This window comes from Alligator mississippiensis, chromosome 5 (genome assembly GCF_030867095.1).
Source record: "Alligator mississippiensis isolate rAllMis1 chromosome 5, rAllMis1, whole genome shotgun sequence".
Lineage (NCBI taxonomy): Eukaryota > Metazoa > Chordata > Crocodylia > Alligatoridae > Alligator > Alligator mississippiensis.
The window spans coordinates 192,721,781-192,741,767 of NC_081828.1; the positions used below are offsets into that span (position 1 = coordinate 192,721,781).

Consider the following 19,987-nt stretch of genomic DNA (forward strand, 5'->3'; position numbering starts at 1 on the left):
CCAGCACAGGCCCTAGTACCTGCTGCACGGGCAGTACCTTGCCGGGTGCGGCCATGGTGGTAGGAGTGGGACGGGGCGCACAGAGTCAGCTCCCTCCTTCCCAGGGCTGCCCCACCGCCCAGCTTTAACCCGAGCAGATAGACAACTCGGCAGCCAACCCTTCACAGCCCAGTACCGGGCCGTGGCCCAGTGGTTGGGAACCTCTCCTCTAGGAACCGAGGGAGAGATTCTTCAGAGGTGCAAACTTCAATTAAGTATAGTTTCCACTGAACTGCATTTGGAGTTGGTACATAAATTTCAGAAAGGGGTGGGGAGGGGAGTCCTTAAATTAAGGGAAACCTTCACACTGTGGAGACTAGGACCATATCTTGCATTGCTAAAAAAAGAACCAGGAACTAAAAAATCAAGATAAATAAATTCAGATGTACTTCTCAAACTTATCTAATGAAAACAATGCATTTTGAGTAGGTTAAATTGAATCACTACGTAGAGGTCCTGTTCAGAGATTAGTCACCAGTAGATGTGCAATCATACAAACAACATGATCTCCAGCGTCTAAGACAAACCAGCAACTCTGCGGACTTGACTGGCTAGAAGTATATGTGCAAGTCATCTCTCATAATGCATAAAGAAACTTCATTGGCTGAGAACGTCAAAAGAACAGTTAAAACAGACAGAGAAGGGATTTGGCTATAACTGTATTTACTCGAATACAAAATGAGGCCCCCCTCAGTCCTCAATCAGCATAGGGAAAAAAGCCCTTTATCTTACATTTGCATACCAGCAACCCCCTGCCTCCTGTTACACATATTGGCTCTCATTAAGCTGCGCCTAGAAGCTGCATGTACTCAGTCACGGAAACCAACTATGAAGTTGACTAAATAGAGGCCATAAGATGCATGGCCCATGGGCCCATATTGGGCCAAAATGCTGATAGGAACTTTGTTTTGTGTGCGCATATGTATGTGTTTTTGTTTTTTCCAGGACTACAAACAAACAAAACAAAAACAATTATAGGTAGTTGCTCCCCCAGGAGGAAATGAGCACTGAGCCCAGCGGTAGTGCAGCACCAGGCCAGCACTCAGAGAGGCTGAAGCAAGCTCTAACACCATCCCCTGATGCCAAAAAGTGATGATGGTGAGGCCTATCCCTGGCACTCTAGGCAGGCTGATGCTTGCAAATTTCTCCAGTTGCGGGAAACTTGACTGCACAATTTTGAGGGACTGCATTCTAGCTTTTACTCTGGCTTGCTCCTCTTGTATAAATAGGTACAAAAGTTGTGCTTAAAAGTGCATTTATGGCACTCCCCTGTGCAGCAGTCAGGGTTGGGGCCAGAGCCAGACCCACAGCAGTCTCCCCTTCTGCAGTTTCTGCTCTCTTCTTTGTCACTCACTCCCCCTCCCCCAGTACTGTCACATGCAGCTCACTTCCATATTGTGCTTGGAGAAGGAACAAAGCCTGAACAGAATCTGACAGAAAGGTGGGGGGGGGGGGGCGAGAGGGGGGGAAGGGAGACAGGAAGGCTGCAAGGGAAATAAATTGTGAGGGGCAGAGGGCACCTGACCATCCTAGGCACTATTTTCCCCGCTGAAGTAGTGGGAGGGGGAATGAAGTCATTATAACAAATGCATTCATTTTCTATATATAGAATCCAATTATTGGGGAGGTCATCTTGTATGAGTAAACCGTATTTTTTTCTTCACAGCAAAAACAAGAAACAAAAATTATTGAAAAAAAAAACAGAATCTTCAGAAAGATTTAATGTTCCAGATAGACAGCTGTAATTTCATTCTTCGATGTTTCTGTCTGTATGCTGAACACAGCTAGGAAATGACAGTACAGTATTTATAAGCTTAGTTTTTAGAACCTTAGTATTCAGACTACATGCATTAAATGCAGACGTTAACAAGAAGGTAGATTTTTACACAGAGACAGTTGAACATTGCAAAGCTCAGATCAAGTCTGCTGTATTTCAGCAGGTCACAAATTTCATGGAACACACACACTCTCTCTCTCTCTCTCTCTCTCTCTCTCTCTCTCTCTCTCTAAGTAATTAACTCAGCAAAGCTTTTGGTACCAACGTGTTAAGAGTCAGGCCCCTTTCAACAAAAAGTCTAATTTTCTCCAAGACTCAGCTGAAATTCCAAAGCACAAAAAATCCACATTACTACTCTTCTGCAGCACTAAACTTCACAGGTACAGTAAGCATGTTAGTTAGGTCCCATCTACACGTTACACTCAAGGCATGTAGGACGGGACCTAACCAGTTAATCACACCTTAAATGGTCACCCAGCTGAATGTTCAATCAATTAATGGAGTAATAAAAAGAGGAATAAACTACAAAGTTTATTCCACAAAATGTGGAATAACTTTGTAGTAGCTTACTATCATGCCATTAACTGAACACGTGGCCGGGGCCCCTGTGGCTGTCATGTGCTCCCATGTGCACCCCCAACGCCTAGAAGCTCCCAGCTGACAGGACTCTAAGCCATGCCCCCTCCCCCCCCCCGCAGCTGCTGCAATCTCCCAGCTGCAGTGTGCATGGAGTGCCCCCACTGCTGAGATGGCACCAGCTGCATTCTCTTAGCTGCAGGGCTGCATGAAGCCCCCTGTGTCTTGGAGACCACAGTAGCTGCGATCTCCCAGCTGTGGGGCTGCGTAAAGCCCCACCTCAGCTCAAAGATCCAGCCAGGGAAACCTGGGATTGGGCTCCCCCTGCACTGACAATAAGGTGCGACAGGATCTAATACACAGTCCACAACCCACATGCCACATGTTCAAGGCAGGAGGTGCATCTCTGCAAATCATGCATCAGATCCCATTGTTCCTTTACCTGCACATGTAGAGGAGCCCTTAATTTGCACTAAACAGAAATCTGGACCTAGTTATTTCTTGCACATTGAACTGACTAGGAAAGTGATTCACCCAATACCTCTTTTTAATCTTATTACATGGCTAATTAAATGTGCAAACACACTCTTATATTTGCCTACTGTAAAGCCTAAAAAAGGAGATCATGATCAAAACTGATTATAGTAAATGAGATGTTGGCATCCAGGTCAAGTCTTTTGTATTTTAACTAAGGGTGCAGACAGAAATTATATTTTTCAAGTGATCTGGCCCCTGAAAGCACTCTGCAGCCCAGTTCACACATGCACGGCTGCAGAGCACTTTAAAAATGGCCAACTGCATGAAAAATTTACCCTGGTTAAGCAGGTATTACATTCAGGCGCTCAAAAGCAGAGTGCTTAGGGAACCTGTGCTTTGCACAGGAGATGGGGTTGGACTGGTGCCCTGCCCTGCCCTGCCTCCTGGACTGCCAGGGGGAAAAAAGAGGGAACTCCCAGCTGCTGAATGGCCAGAGCTTGGGGGGTGAGGAGGACGGGAAATGAGATCCCCCTCACACCTCACAGCCCTCCCACTGGAGGAGCTGGATCGGACTCCTAAGCAAGAGGGCTTCATTCCCACCGCCCCACCCTTCACCCCTTCAGCTTTGGCCATTCTGCCGCCTCCTGGGAAGCTGCTGCAGTGCCCCTGCCTGTTGGCTTGGGATGGTGGAGACTGTCTCCAAGTCCCCCCTCCCAACCAGCCCAACAAGTGAACATTGGTTGGGGTGAGGGGCAGCAGGGGAGTAACTCATGGTACCTTATGAAAAGTGTCATGGGTTATTCATAGATTCATAGATGTTAGGTCGGAAGGGACCTCAACAGATCATCGAGTCCGACCCCCTGCATAGGCAGGAAAGAGTGCTGGGTCTAGATGACCCCAGCTAGATGCTTATCTAACCTCCTCTTGGAGACCCCCAGGGTAGGGGAGAGCACCACCTCCCTTGGGAGCCTGTTCCAGACCTTGGCCACTCGAACTGTGAAGTTCTTTCTAATGTCCAAACTAAATCTGCTCTCTGCTAGCTTATGGCCATTATTTCTTGTAACCCCTGGGGGCGCCTTGCTGAATAAATACTCACCAATTCCCTTCTGTGCCCCCGTGATGAACTTATAGGCAGCCACAAGATCGTCTCTCAACCTTCTCTTGCGGAGGCTGAAAAGGTCCAGTTTCTCTAGTCTCTCCTCGTAGGGCTTGGTCTGCAAGCCCTTAACCATACGAGTGGCCCTTCTCTGGACCCTCTCCAGGTTATCTGCATCCTTCTTGAAGTGCGGCGTCCAGAATTGCACGCAGTACTCCAACCGCGGTCTGACCAGCGCCCGATAGAGGGGAAGTATCACCTCCTTGGACCTATTCGTCATGCATCTGCTGATGCACGATAAAGTGCCATTGGCTCTTTTGATGGCTTCGTCACACTGCCGACTCATGTTCATCTTGGAGTCCACTAGGACTCCAAGATCCCTTTGCACTTCCGTGCCACCCAGCAGGTCATTTCCTAGGCTGTAGGTGTGCTGGACATTTTTCCTCCCTAGGTGCAGCACTTTGCATTTCTCCTTGTTGAACTGCATTCTGTTGTTTTCTGCCCACTTGTCCAACCTATCCAGGTCTGCTTGCACCTGTTCCCTGCCCTCCGGCGTGTCCACTTCTCCCCACAGCTTTGTGTCATCTGCAAACTTGGACAGAGTACATTTCACTCCCTCGTCCAAGTCGCTGATGAAGACATTAAAGAGTATCGGTCCAAGGACCGAGCCCTGCGGGACCCCACTGCCCACACCCTTCCAGGTCGATACCGACCCATCCACCCACGACTCTCTGGGTGCGACCCTCCAGCCAATTCGCCACCCACCGGACTGTGCAGTCATCCAAGTCACAGCCTCTTAACTTGTTCACCAGTATGGGGTGGGATACCGTATCGAAGGCCTTCCTGAAGTCTAAGTATATGACATCCACCCCTCCTCCTGAGTCCAGGCGTTTCATAACCTGGTCATTCCAGGTTGGAATGGGGCCCTAACATCTGCCTGCATCCTAAATTTAAATGTTAACAGCTCTGTTTCCTTTCCTCTGGGGGAAGTTAAAAGGTTCCTTCCACCAATATTCAGTCTTAAAAGAACCAAAATTATTGCTTTATTGGCTTCATCTACAGCGAAGCGGAAAAAATGAAAGAAAACTGAAAATAATTTTTGAAGTTCTGCATTTGTGCTTAATCATTTACATTGAAAATGCTTGAGAACTGAAGACAATTGGTTTCAGAATAATCTGACTACTTGCCCTCAGCCACAGGCTAACTTTACAACCTACAACTATTTAATCTTTTTCTGAAAATATAACATTTTCATACTTATCTTCACTACATAAAAGAAAGCTATCCTTATAAACTCATATGGCATTTCTATATGTTATCTTATTACACAGTATTCAGAGGTCTCTGATCTTTTTACAGTTCCTCTGAACTGGACATCTAGGGTATCACTTTAGTCGTCGCTTAGTCATGTCATCATTATATATTTCAATTACAGCTAGAATTAACCAATTTCAAGCACACTGGGTCAATCAAATGCACATAAAATAGTTTCTAAACATCCTAAGTTAGTAGTTAGAAAGAATTAGGCACATACCCTAAAATTTGTTAAAACATATAATATCACACTCTTCATTAGTCAATACACTAGTGATTCAAATGATAGGTAAATTTTGGATTAGAACTCCAGTACTGATCACCAGCACAAGCCTTAACAATGAATTTAAAGCAAAAATAACAAAAATACAAAGAAAACAAAGTGTTATGTAAAATGGTATGAAAGTTAACTCAACAATTCTGGGTCAAAAAAGACATTTCAAATTTACTTTTAAGATTAATGGTGAATAAAACTGCATTATGAGTGACAAGAGGCATGCAACAAGAACACATACACTGATAGCTGAAACAGGGTCAGAGTTTACATAGGTGACAGCAGGCCGATGACTGAGAGCATTTTTCCAAGAAGAAAGCAGCGAGAGCAAGAGCTCAGGAATTGAGCCCCGTTGGCAAAATGACTTGATGAGAAAAAGGAAGAAAGTGATGAAGTCACAAAACAATGCACAAGAGAATAAGCGATTATGTAACCACTAGATAAGTACTAAACAAATTCTTTCCTAACAAACAATACCATAAGTAAATTTAAACATGTATGTGTTTTTAGAACACATGACCAAAGTACTGAAGTTAGCAACAGAAGGGCAAGAACTGATGAGATTTCTGATCTCTTAAAATGCTTCAAAAATACTGCCAATATCAATTTGCTGCTCAGAAATAGCCAAACAGCAGAAAGAAGACAGAACAAAAAAGCTCCAGGGAGCATGAACATGCCAGTCAAATACAATCTCTGCAATTGTCATCAGTTCAAACTGCTCTTTAGACTCGAAATAGGCCTATATTATCATTTAAAATTCAAAACATTTTCTGAAGCTTCGTAAGACTGCTTCTATGCCCTAAGTCAAATAAATTCATAGTCGTTGTAACTATAACTGTTCCTAAGCTTGGACTGTATATAAATTGTCAGTCTCAGGGTATCGTCAAACAGTGCCTCTGACATTGACTGTCAACTGGTTATGAACATTTTACTTGCAATGTACAGACACAAAACAAAGCAGAAGTGTGATAAAGCATGGATTATAATATGACCAAACATTACATTTCTGCCTTCTCCCTGGACTTAACCTGATTTCACATTGATTTACCCATAAGATCCTATTATCTCATTAATCCTACGTAAGCCATTACTGATTATTCATAACTTCCAGTGCAATAGTAGGGAGGTCATTGCATCATATTAACGACAGCACATTGAACTTGCCTTCAGCTGTGAAAATAATCTCTTCAAGAAACTAAACTGTAAGACAGACCAAACAGAATCCAATTTAAACAAACCCACTGGTGAGAAAGAGATCAAGGACATATTTGGTCTGCAGCACGTGCTATCTTTCAGTTTAGGTCAGACAAACTTAAAGACACTTGAAAAACCTTTTATAAGTTTAGACCTGATGAGTGATTCGTAAGATATCCAAATACAAGGGGAAAAAGACATTTGGATTGCTTCTGATGCTGCATCACAAATTGTATTTACACTCCTTTCCTCCTCCCTTATTATTCTCATTTCTACATGCATAGATCTTGTCATTGTCAACCCTTCAGACGACAGCTGCAATATACTTTGCATAACCAGAAAGACAATTAAATCAAGCAAAGAGATGAATAGTCAAAACACTTACCCAGCCAGTTCCACTTCCTTGGGTTTTAGTAAACAATAATGACGAACCTTGTAATACTGCCCATGATGACGTCCAGTTTTTTCTACAATTAAAATGACTAATCTTTATATTTGTTCCCAAATAAAATGAAACTACTTCAAAATCTGCTCTCTGCTGAAAAGCAGACTTACATGTTAACTTAATTAACAGTATAATGATTGCAATGATCATTAGCAATATCAGTTAAGTCTGAATTACTAATATGTTTACAGAGAGGAATTTGTATTAAATAGTCCCAAGCTGGCCAAAGTTTCCAAATCAAATGGACCTAAATAGCAGTGAAAGCCGTGTTTCACTAGAAAAAAAACACTGTATAATTATGCCCAAACTGCTAGATACTAAATAGATTATATCAAAACACTGCATCATTTTGAGATTAACAAGGCACTGTAGCCCATACCAGCAAAGAATCCAGGTATTCAACATCTGACACAAATTAACTTACATGTGTAATAAAAGGATATTTCTTTTGAGAATTTACATGCAGAAAAGAGAGGCAAGCTATTCCAGCAGCATAACAAATCCATACTCATTCCTCAGCACCACCCCCCACTCCCCACAACTGTCCCTTTATGGCTAAAAAACATTTTAGTCTTCTTACAGATGTGGGGAACCCCTCCCCGCAAATGGAAACGTATTTTAAGATGGGCATGCCCCGGTGCTGAAAGCAGCACGTGCCTAAAAGAGGCATTGTGTTAATTGGACCCGGCTCACCCAACATCTGTGTAGATTGGGCACTTCAGCAGGGCTTTTGGCGCTTTTATCAATTGAATCAGCTATTAGATAGAAGTGCCAAAAAGCCCCGCTGAATCACCCAATTTATACAGATGCTGTGGAGCCAGGTTGAACTAATGCACTGCCCCTTCCAATAAAGCGCTCTTTTTTCCCACGTCTGTCAGCACCCCGAAGTCCTTGTCTTCTTTGTGCAAGTATGGCCAAATTACTTCTAAGCAGAAATCCATGAAACTAAAGAAAACACTAGACCTAGGCCATTTCACTTAAAAGTTCTGCCAGGAAAAAATGTATGCGAGTTTAAAGATGTTAACCTTCAGAATACTGCATGGAAGAACATACATCAATTAACTGGAAAATGTACCTATATATAGTTTATATACTTTAAAGAGGCTAAAACTCCCAAACTTATGACTCACTATATCTGTGTATGCTTTATAAATTTAAATTATAAACCGTGTTGGTGGCACTAAATAAAAAATCCGAGAAATTCGGAAGAAATAACTCATCTAGTCTGAAAGTCAGATACAGGAGTCCATATTCTAGGCACATAGCAGATTGGCACTCCTTTGGTAGCTTACTGATATCTAAAACATTTAACCTTTCATTCTTTTTTAAAAAAAAGTTTTGTTCAAATGAGAATTATGAACTAATATCCTTCAAATGCCAATTCTGTAGTTCTGGTGCCACGGGAGGGCTTTAAAATATGTGAACTACCTCCATTGCCCAACAAAATTAACGATTTCATAGCTGGGCCAGCTACTGACTGGCTCTATTTCATAGTTTGTTCCCAGAAAAATACTTGTAAAACAGTGTTGAAAAATAAATTAATCTTAGTACTGAAAAAAATCTATCAAGGCCCCAGGCCAGGTCCAGATCCAGCCCAGGGAATGGGATGGCTCTGCTGGCAGTGACAGCAACTCCAGCCCCTGTTAGATACATGTGGTGGCAGCAGTAACTCCAGCTCTTGCTACATGCTCCATACTAGAGATGGAGCAACAGCAACCAAACACAGATTTTGTGCCGGGGCAGGAACTCTGGCATGAAGCACTGGTGATGACTCCAGCTCTGGGTTTAGCACAGGTCAGTGGGGCAGACAACTGATTAGCTGGGGCCAGAGTGGTGGTGATGGCCGAAGTAGCTGGAGCAGGCCTGGGGTTGTGCCAGCCCTTGCCTGCCTTCCTGCTGCTGATTGCTGAAGACTCTGGGGTTCTAGAGCAGCCCTCATCCCTTTTTTCCAGTGGCCCCCTGGTAGCCCAACAGGCTGGATACAGCCAAACCTGGGGTAGATCAATTTGGAAGGCAACAAATTTCTAGTTAAACTATCAACTTATGCTGACATTAGGAAGTGAATAATGGATAATCACACCAAAAAATATGTAGGTGAACCTTTGGATTATTAATTGATCTAGCCTCAGGATATTATAGCAGCCAAAGCATAATTGAGTACTTTCGAGTAATACAAAGCTTCAGCAAGGGCTTTAGATACCAGAGTACCACTGTTAAAAGCCTAGTGTCTTCAGCCTATTGAGAAGATCATTAATATTGCAGTGGGGAAAATGCTGCATCTCAAAGTGAAACTCTGAGGCAAATTTACACAAAATTATAACAAATTCCACCTGGAAACAAGACATGAAAAACCTGTTTAGCAATAATTACTAATATGAAAATCTTAATATTTATTCGACTACTATTTACACTAACTACCCAATTCTTAAATCAATAAAATAAAGAGCAAGAAGACAGAACTGAAGTAGAGACTTACCGAACTTTTTTCCCATTTTCTGTAATTTTTGTCACATTTAATAATCCATACTTCTCTTGACCCTGTAGTATCAAATAAAATACCACATCGATAAATAAGAGATTCTTTAAGCTTGCCATCAGTAAGTCCTAAACTTAACCCTGCTCCCTCCCTAGTAATAGGCTTCTTGCCTTGGGAAAGTTTTGGCTCATCTCCGACACCCAGAGTTGTAATAAGTCTACTTCAATGTAACAAGAGGGGTAAAAACAGAATGACTGTACAGAATTAATCATTACCATTTAATAAATAGGCAGCTGCCCCAAATCAAGACCTGACATATTCAATAATTAACTGGACTTAAATTCTTTGTCTATCTGGTGAAGCATATTAGAAACTGAGGTATGTATATGAAGACACCTCTGTTGCTGACATATTTACCATCTTTATCCTTAAAACAAACAGGGTTAGTTGAAGAATTAACTAATTAACTGAATTTAGAGTTAAATTTATTATAACAAATACCTCATATTTGAAAAAAAAATTTCTATTGCATCTACAAAGCATTATTTAATTTAGCTTAAAAATAAAAAAGGTAAAATATTTCTTTGATAGCCTATATATTATTTTCCTTTCATACAAAGGTTTAACTATTAAAACTACAAACTATTTAGCTATGTTTTATGAATTAGAGCACTTGAAACATCTGAACATGTATATCAATTTGCAGTTCAAATTACTTGATTCATTAGGCAGAACATGCCACTTAACAAAAGGTATGCCCTTGTAAGTACAAAGTTAAATATTTTCAGATGTTATGCAAGATTAAGATTATATACAGGCATATTTATAAAATAAAATTTAGGGTATTACTTTTATATATGTACTATTAGAGAATGACAGAATTTCATCTTCATTCTACCAATACTTTCCGCCAGCTCAATTTAGTCCAATCCAGGGGTTGGCAACATGGCACATGAGGCCATTTTGCTTGGCATTCCTGGCATCTCCATGGGGGACTGGAGGAGGCCGAGCTGGGGGGTGGTGTGAAGGGTGACAAGATCCCATCCCTGTCCTCATCCCACCAGGTCCGACTGCAAAGGGCTGGGCGAGCTGTATTAGTATAGCAGCCACACACAGGATGTCTCCAGCAGGGCAGTTCTGGGCCCCCAGCCATGTCTCCTTTCACCACAAAGCTTGTCCACACAGTGGCCAAGGGAGTCAGACTGCAAGGCCAAAGGAAGGTGCTCACAGGTGGGGGGCAGTGCTGCAGGGGTGACTGCCTTGGGTGGTCCCAGGTGGCTCCTCCTCTCATGCCCGCATGACAGCAGGCCATACCTAACCACATTGCCAGCCCCTGCTCCAGCTGCATTGAGCTGGAAGCCAGGCTGCTGCCGCAGGGTAGCACAAACATGGGCCGTGGCTCTTTTCCCCTCCGCAGCCCAATGGGTCCAGGTGGGGTCTGCACTGTCCCTGCGCGTGCCGCCAGCACCTAGCCTGCAGCAAGGAAGGGGCCACACCCTCCACCCCAGTGCCCCAGCCCCTTCCCTGCTGTCCTCCCCAAGACACGTCTGCAGCCTCCGCTGACAACACGGAGGGTACGGCTCTAGAACCCAGCGCAGCTACTTTCAGGCTCGTGGCTGCCTCCTGTGAGCAGCCCAGGATCCCTGGTAGCTGTGAGCTTGCAAGCGGCTGCACTGGCCCCGCTTGTTGCTGGGTGGCTACACATGTGCCAAGTAGGAGGCAGGGAAGGGGCCGGGACTGTGCTGCCACGATCAGGCCCCCTCACAGCTCCCTGCCATCCACCCCTGGCACATCAACATCTTCAAACTCCAGGTTGCCAGGTTTTTGGCACTTGCCCCCAAAAATGTTGCCAATCCCTGGTCCAGTCAATGAGTGGAGCTAAAGAAATGCTCAATTAAAACTTTCAAAATCAAATTCCTTTCAGTAACAGTTCCTAATTTAGACATTAAACTATGAGATGACACAATCAACTAGGGAAAGAATCTAAATTAACACGGTCATAACAAGATGTCCTCAACATAGGGTCAATGAAAAAATACCACAGTCCCTGCAGCATTCTAGTCTAAATCTTGTCTTTAAAATGGATAGTACTTGTGGAATACAAGACAGGAGAGAGAAAACAAAACCTAAAAAGCTTTAGCGTACACTCCATAGCACTTCATACCAAATCAGACTTACATCTGTCAAACTTTAAAAATTCGATGTACAACACTAAAATTTTAAAGTAAAGTAAAATCCATATTATAACTTCAATCTAACCCTGGTACCCAGAAAGAGACTGAAGCACTTCAAGGAATTAATTTCTAAGCACACAGGAAATAAAGTGATAAGGAATAGCCAACAAAGGTTTGTCAAGATGAAATCCAGCTTAACCACCTTGATTTCATTCTATGACAAAGTGACTGGCTTTGTGGATGGAGGCAAGGCAGGAGGAAGAGCAGTGAATATCATATACCTTGACTTTACTAATCTACATAGTTTGTTTTTGCTTTTTTGAAGCCTTTGGCATCTGAAAGTCCAAATATATTGTCAACTGGATTCCCTTTGTTCACATGCTTGCTGATACCCACAAAGAACTCCAACAGATTGGTGAGGCAGGACTTCCTTTACAAAAAACCATGCTGCCTCTTCCCTAGTAGATCCTATTTCTCCATGGGACTGCCAGTTTTATTCTGTATTATAAATTCTACCAACTTGTCAGGATGAAGCGAGACTCAGTGGTCTGTTGTTCTCAGGATCACCTCAAGAGTTCTTTTTGAAGGTGGGTGTCACATTGGCAGGCCACCAGTCCTTTGGCACAGAGGCCATTTGTAACAATAGTTTTATTACATTAAGTATTACCAAGCTTTATAATTTCACCTTTTGCATTCCTTCAGAACTCTTGGGTGAATGCCATCCAGTCCTGGTGACTTATCAGCATTTCCTTTTGTTTAATCTGTTCTAAAACTTCTTCTGTTGTGACTTTAACGTGGTCCAACTCTTCAGACCTATATACTACAAAGGATTGATCTAGCTTGGGAATTTCCCCAGTATCTTCTGTGATAAACACGAACGTAAAGAATTCACTTCGCTTCTCTACTGTGGTCTTGTCATCCCTAAGGGCATCTTTTACATTCTGGACATATAATAGTCCCACCAATTCTCTAGCTGGCTTCCTGCTTCTGATGCATTTTTTAAAGTTTTTATTATTAAATTTAGTATCTTTTGCTAGATCCTCCTCAAATTATGTTTTGGCCTGCCTTAATTCACTTTTATATTTGACCTGTTCTATTTTGTGAGCTTTCCTGTTCTACTCATTTAGGTATGCCTTCCATTTTTTGAAGGATGCTTTTTGCCTTGGAGGGCCTCCTTAACTCCCTATTAAACCACGCAGGGATTTTGGTGGTCTTCTGGTTCCCTTATTCAATTTGTGAAACATGCTTTTCCTGAGCCACTGCTGTTTAAACAGCTTCTAAGCTACCTGCAGGTCTTTTATGTTTTTGAATGCTCCTTTAAACTTCTTCCTAACTAATTTCCTCATTTTTGTGCAATTACTCTTCCTAAAGTTGCATATTGGCATGGTTGACTTTTTTGGCTTATTCCCTCCTGCTAAAATGTTGAATGTGATTATGTTATAGTTGCTATTACACAGTGGCTCACCAACTGGTACCTCTTGAACCAGGGCCTGCATGTTTAGGTCTAGAATTGCTTCTTCCCTTGTGGGTTCCCAGGCGAGTTGTTCTACAAAACTGTCATTTATCACATCCAGAAATTTTATCTCTGCATCTTGCCCTGATGAGGTGCTTATTCAGTCTATGTGAGGATAGTCGAAGGTTCCCATTATTATTGTTTGTTCCATTTTACCAGCTTCTCTAATCTCACTGAGCCTTTAATAATCACCTTCACTTTCCTGATTAGGTAATCAGTAGTACAATCCTAGAACTACTGTATTTACTTGATTCTAAGTCCCCCCCATTTAACATGGGAGGAAAAGCACCTTATCTTAGACTCAAGTACCGGGCTGGAAGGGGGGGGGGGGGGGGGGATAGGAAGAGGCAGCTGCTGTAGCTCAGGCTCCAGCTCTGACGTGGGCTGTAGCACAGTTGTTGCTTACTCCCACTTCCCTCTCTGTACACTGCACCCTCTTCCCCACCATGCAGTTGCTGCTCCCCCATCTAGCCCTCTCCCCTTGCTCCATACATACACTGCAAACTGGGGCACTGAGAACAGGCCCACCCTGGCTCTGGAGCAGCAGCGCACAGTCTGCATGGCTGCTACAGGGGTTGGGTGGGGCCCATGCTCTGTTCCAGACTGGAATGAGGATGTAGCCTGCTGGCATAGAGCAAGGATAGGAGGGGAAGAGGGAAGCACAGGGGCAGCAGGGGTGGAGGGGGACCCAAGGCATGGGGAGGGGCAGGGGACAAGCTGTTTGACCTCCCCACCTGCCCCTATGCAGCAGTGGCGGGGGGGGGGGGGGGGGGGGGGGGGATAAATTAAAGACAACCCTCCAATACTTGGATTCTATACATGGAAAATTATACCAAGTTTATAAATTTTCCATGTGTAGATTCTAATTATTGGGGAGTTATATTACATTTATCATCATCTAAGATTTATATAAACATGGTATGTTCTTTTTATTCAAGCACAGAATTTCTATCCACAAGGATTCTATCTCAGATAAAATTTTTAGGGTGTTACTGCCTATACTATCTACATTCATGGATGGGTTGAAAGAACCAAGATTATTTACTGAGAAGTTTGAAAGGAGGACTTGATATGTCTTCAAATACAAGCAAAGGTGTTATAAAAAGAATGATGATCAACTATTTGTCATCTCAACAGGTGACAGGACAAGAAGCAAATCTTGAACTGCAACAAGAGAAATTTTAGCTTGCATACGGAAGAGTTTTCTAACTATAAGACAATCAAGCACTGGAACGTCTAAGGAATCCCCATATTTGGGAGATGTTAATAGACTTGTTGATAGACAAGTACTTGGCTGACTTGGCTGTGATGCTTTACATAGATGAAACAAGGGACAGAACTAAACCTGTCTTCCAGACCTTTCGTTTTGTTTTATAATTTTTGATTGTGTGAGGCTGGTAGGATTTATTCAAAGATCCTTCAAATAATGCTTATTTTACTCAAAGATGCAACAATAATTTAAGATAAATATGACACAGTCTATGGATAGTCTCGACCCAACTTGATTTCTGTTAATCCACTGAACTACAGTTTTCTGCCTAGCAGTAGCATAACTTCCTTGCACAGAAAAATCCCTCAGATTTGAAGAGAAGCTCCCCATCTCTACAGTCAGGCAAAAGCAAAAGTCTTGGAAGTTTTCAAACAGCAAATATAATATAAATACAAATATAAATATAAATATATTTTTAAAATGCCTTGGTCTTAACTGAAATTTTGGTATGTGTTGCTGCTTTAAAACTTCCAAGACTGTTGCTTTTGCCTGACTCAAGAGATGGGGAGTTTTTCTTGAAACCTCAGGGATGATATAAAGATATATATCTATCTAGATAGCTATACAGTATATCTATCTAAATAGATATATAGCTATATATAAACAGACATGCACAAACTTATGATTAAATCAAATTTTAAATGAAATAATTTCAAAATAGGAAAACAGAATTTTTCATTTACAAAATGTGAAAAATGGGACATTTCAACAATTTTTCCTTTTAGTCAAGACATCTATTGAAAAATGACCTTTTCCAGCGCTGGTTTGGTTCGGTTGAGAAAATGGTTTACAACCCTCCCCCCGTCTCTGCAATTAGCCTATTCTTTGTCACGTCATTAGTGATCTATGACAAACAATACCTAATATTCATATAAATTGCAAATAAACCTTCTAAGGCTTTAACGTTCAAGTAGAATCCCTCAGAGTATCTTCCTCTACTTTTTCAATGTTACTACAGCATGCTGACACATGCTATCACTAATTATTCATAGTAAATTATTAGTAACACAAAAACTCACTATCTGCATCCACCATAGATACGCCTGGACAACACAGATATCAATCTTACCAATAGGAAGAATTCTCCCCAGCAGCAAATAAACAAAATAAAGGTCTGATTAATCAGGGGAATGGGGGACTGCCAATGTAAAGTCCCATGGGAAAATAGCAAGGAAAAATGAATTAAGGCTCAAGCAATGCAAAAAAGACTTAAAAAGCTTTCTTTGTGGATGTGCAAACCTGAACAGAATAGAGGAAAATACTGAATTTGCTGGAGAACCAGCATTTTTCTGTTGTCTAAGACAAGTAGTGCATTATTTACTAAGGATAATTATAAAACCTCAAAAACTGTGCCATATTTAAAACATCTGAAGTAAAATAAGCACTATTTGCTTGTGCACTAAGACAAAAGATTTACTTGTTGAGAGAAACTTAGTAAATACACTAAGGAAAATCTGCCTATATTCACAGTAATCTAAAAAATCATAAAATAAGCAGCATAGAATAGATCACTGTAAATGAGTAGTAGGGTTTTCAATCTATACACTAGTGCATTGTGAAAGATGAGAAAAAATGGTGCCTTCATGCTCCCAAAACAAATACTAACAAATCATTAAAATCATGCATCAACAATTCCTAATGCTATAATATATGGATTTTTTTTAAAGGAACACCTCAATGTTTTTCACATTCCAGAACTAAATTTTATATTGTTTCACAAATTATTTAAAATTTAACCTAAAACCAATATCTATTAATAGACAGACCATAAAGATGAGAAAATTGATGTTGCATTGGTGAGCACAGAAAATTAGTTATACTTCCTGTGCTTAAAAATACTACAGCAGAAGGGATGTTGCTCACTCACACTAGGGGCCAGATCACCAAAAAAAAAGTATTAGTGACCAGAATGCAAAATTTAGGCACGTTAGTCCAGGTTAAAAAAAAATAATAATAAAAATAAATAAATAAATAAATCGATAAAAACCCTAGTTGTTTGAGCACTGAGAGACCAGATACACTAGTTTTTTTCCAGAAATCTTGAAACACTGAAAGTTCTGCAACTACATACATACAGCATTACCTGCAAATTGTCAAGTAGCTTGATACAATTTAGGATTCACAAATCGGGCATCTTCATACCAACACCCCTTAAGGCCCAGTCTAATAGGCATTCCTAGACCTTTTTTAGAGTTCTGGGTTTCAGTCTCAGATCCCAATATTTGCTGGATAACTTTCCAACGTAAAATATATATAAATAATCTGTGGAACAGAGGCCAGGCCCCAGATCTTCCCTCACCCAGGGCAGGGGTGTGTGCATGTGTCTATCTTCATTACTGAAGAGAAGTTCCCTAATACTTCCTCTTCCTCATTAGTTTTGTATTCCTTTCTAAACAGTAGATCAGCTGCAACAGGAGTGGAAACTCCACCCATCCAAAACCCAACCTATAGTCCTAATGGTTACAGCACTCTCCCGGGAGATGGGAGACCTAGGTATGAAACCCCCTCAGACAGAGGGCCTGCAACCCAGATCTCTGACTTCTTGGGCTAGTGGTATACCTTTAGGCCAGAGGTTGGCAAGACTTAAACCCCATGACTTGCTCTCAAACTATTTTGTTCACTAGCTGCCCAGTCATTACAGTATATATTGTGAAATAACTTCAATACTGACTGTGGCTTGGTGCTTTGGTGAAGAAGGAGATGACTCATTTTCAGGGAAGCTTGTCTTGGAAGCAGATGGAGAATCCTAAAAAATAAAGTTAAATAATACAAAGAGTTACTCTTTTGAACAGCAGCACTGCTCATTCTTCAATTACATTTTTTCCTTTCCAGTATCGCATTTCATATTGTGAGTCATGGACTATGCACTGTGTTTTAAAGCACAGATAACATAATGAGATACTGATATAACTGTTTGTTGAAGGAGGTGCTCCTACAAGGTTTATAGAATGAAATCATGTCCACGTCAACCTAGTATGTTTATTGAAGCAGAATCTTAACAATACCACCATGCTGTACAACAACGCTTTCATTTTCCTAAGTAGAACTTATTGGAGACTTTTTCAATAGTGTTTTACAAATTCACCTACATTGTCAAAATAAAATCAGGTTCTGGATATTAATTTTGCCTGGGGTATTCTTGGGTATTTGTCCCAACTATAAATAAGAATTATGCCTGTGCTTAGTTGGTAACCAAAAAGATGAAATGACTTTAATATGTAAATAATTTAATAGATTTAGTATTAATTTTTTGAACTATTTTAATTAATTTTCCTGCAATCCAAGGCCGACTATGTCTTGAGGGCATAAGTGAAATCACAGAGTGTTGGATTTGTGAGCTACATATTAATTATGTATCAAAAAGAAAAAATACTAAATTTCTGAAGATCAAAGTCAACCAAATGGGGGGAAAAAAAATAATGTTTTCTCTAATATGGTCTGTGATCATTCTGCATTGAAAAGCTTTATGTGATATTTCCCCACAGATTTTCAGTGGTGGTATTACATGCAAGAGAGACTTCCTTCTTGTTATTGATGGAAAATATTTCTTCTTTCCATTTTCTAGGTGCTTGTCACAAAGTTTGATAACAATCAGATTAGTTTTGTAGACATGCCACTTTTCACTTTAACAGTGCAGAGTAAAACAGTTAGCAATATTGTGTGGGCAACCCTAATTTTTAAACAGCTGATTACTACTTCCCATTTCCTTTCATATTGGCCTCAGCTCTCTGTTCTTGCTCTACAGCAAGGTTTATTTTGATCCGTTCGACCACACAATCATTTGCAATCATGCTGGATATACATATTATATCAAGATTGCTTTTTCTCCCAGAGTTAACAGTAGCAGAATATTTAGACACTGTAAGGTGTGTTAACATTCAAGCTATAAGGTAAAGAATACTGATGTTTTAGGAAAAACAACTTAGGACACAAGTAACATGAACAAAAGCATATTCTGATGTAATCTTAGTAAACGTCAAATTACTCTTTGGGGCATTTGAGGCTATACAGAACAACCCCTCACTTCTTTCTTCAAGGTCTATGACAGTAAAGATGCTAATTTATGTTTACGTCTCCTGTGAAGATCCAATTTCCAAAGTATCTACTTTTCCCAATGCTTTTTTGAAAAGCAGGGGAGCACGCAGATTGAGGATTTTACATTATATTGCAAAATTACCTGCAATTAACATCAATCCTCTGACTGCTAGCTCTGAATGCTAAGCAAGATTTGATTTCTCACCATTAATATTAATAAACTTGTAACTTATTGGAAGATATGGTTGAAATAAATCCCGATTCTACTATAAATCATACAGAAGATGTAAAGGAACAGCTGGGAGACCTGTCCCTGCTGTTTTGCTTAAGATGCATTTTGTCAGGTACTAAAGAGACTGTTCACATAAACAGTGTAGGAAACAACTTTTAAAATGAACTTGAGAGGAAATGAGGACCATTCAACTCTCAGTTGACCTCTGAAAAGCAACTGAAACCGAGTCATTAGCACTTTCCGTACCATGAATTTAAGTAAGGCTTAGGGGTGCACTGAGTGAGATTTTGGGGGCTGATACCGATAGCCGATTATTAAGGAGGCATATCGGCTGATACTGATCCAGTTTCCAATACAGCTGCGTCCAGCTGGTAAATCTGTTGTGGTTGAAGGGGAGAGGGGAGGGAAGGGAGTGAGGGTGCAGATCAATGCCCTCTGTGGTGAGGGGCAGAGGGGAGGGGAGGGGAGCTAGGGTAGGTGCTGTCCAGCCAGGGTGGGGCAGAGCTGTGGCTCGTCCGGGTGGGGTGCAGGGAGGGGAAGCGGCTTCCACTGCTGTGTGCACCCAGGGAGGGCAGATGCGGGCTGGGGGTCGTGGTGAGCTCTTTCTGGCAGGGGCTAGGTCGCACTGCACTCAGGATGGGTGGCAGCCACCCCAAATTTTGCTGTAGACCCTCCATAGTTCCCTCTCAGCACTGCTGCCGCCTGCCCTGAGTGAAGGCCCAGCCCCCTCTGCCAGGAAGAACCTGGCACAACCCCCACCCCAGCCCGCAGCTGCAGCCCACCCTGCCCCATGCAGATTCAGGTGCATGTGCCCCTCCCCTCCATGCCCTCCCAGGGTGCACATAGCAGCGGGAGATACTCCCCCTCTCCATGGTCCCTGGACGAGCCATGGCTCCATCCCACATCCTGCACCACCCCCGCTGGGCAGCACCTACCCCAGCCCCACTACCTCCCTTACCATGGGGGGCACTGATCTGCCCAGCTACACCTTCCCTCCCCTCTCCCCTTCTACCACAACAGACTTACCAGCTGCATACAGCTCTCCAAGCTGCTGGGCTGTGCTCCTTGCTGCCTGTGTGCTGTGCTGCAACTGCG

At 41.9% G+C, this 19,987-nt stretch overlaps 1 protein-coding gene across 6 annotated transcripts in view; it reads right to left on the minus strand.

Moving 5' to 3' along the window:
* ARHGAP12 (Rho GTPase activating protein 12) overlaps positions 1–19,987 on the minus strand; it is a 137,042-nt gene that overhangs the window by 18,326 nt on the left and 98,729 nt on the right. For all 6 annotated transcript variants that reach the window (XM_059729131.1, XM_014609061.3, XM_019498402.2 and 3 more), the window contains 3 exons: positions 17,297–17,371; positions 9,669–9,730; positions 7,133–7,214 (listed from right to left, as the gene is read on the minus strand). In XM_059729131.1, the coding sequence (XP_059585114.1) occupies positions 7,133–7,214; positions 9,669–9,730; positions 17,297–17,371 (219 nt within the window). The remainder of the gene's footprint in view (positions 1–7,132; positions 7,215–9,668; positions 9,731–17,296; positions 17,372–19,987) is intronic.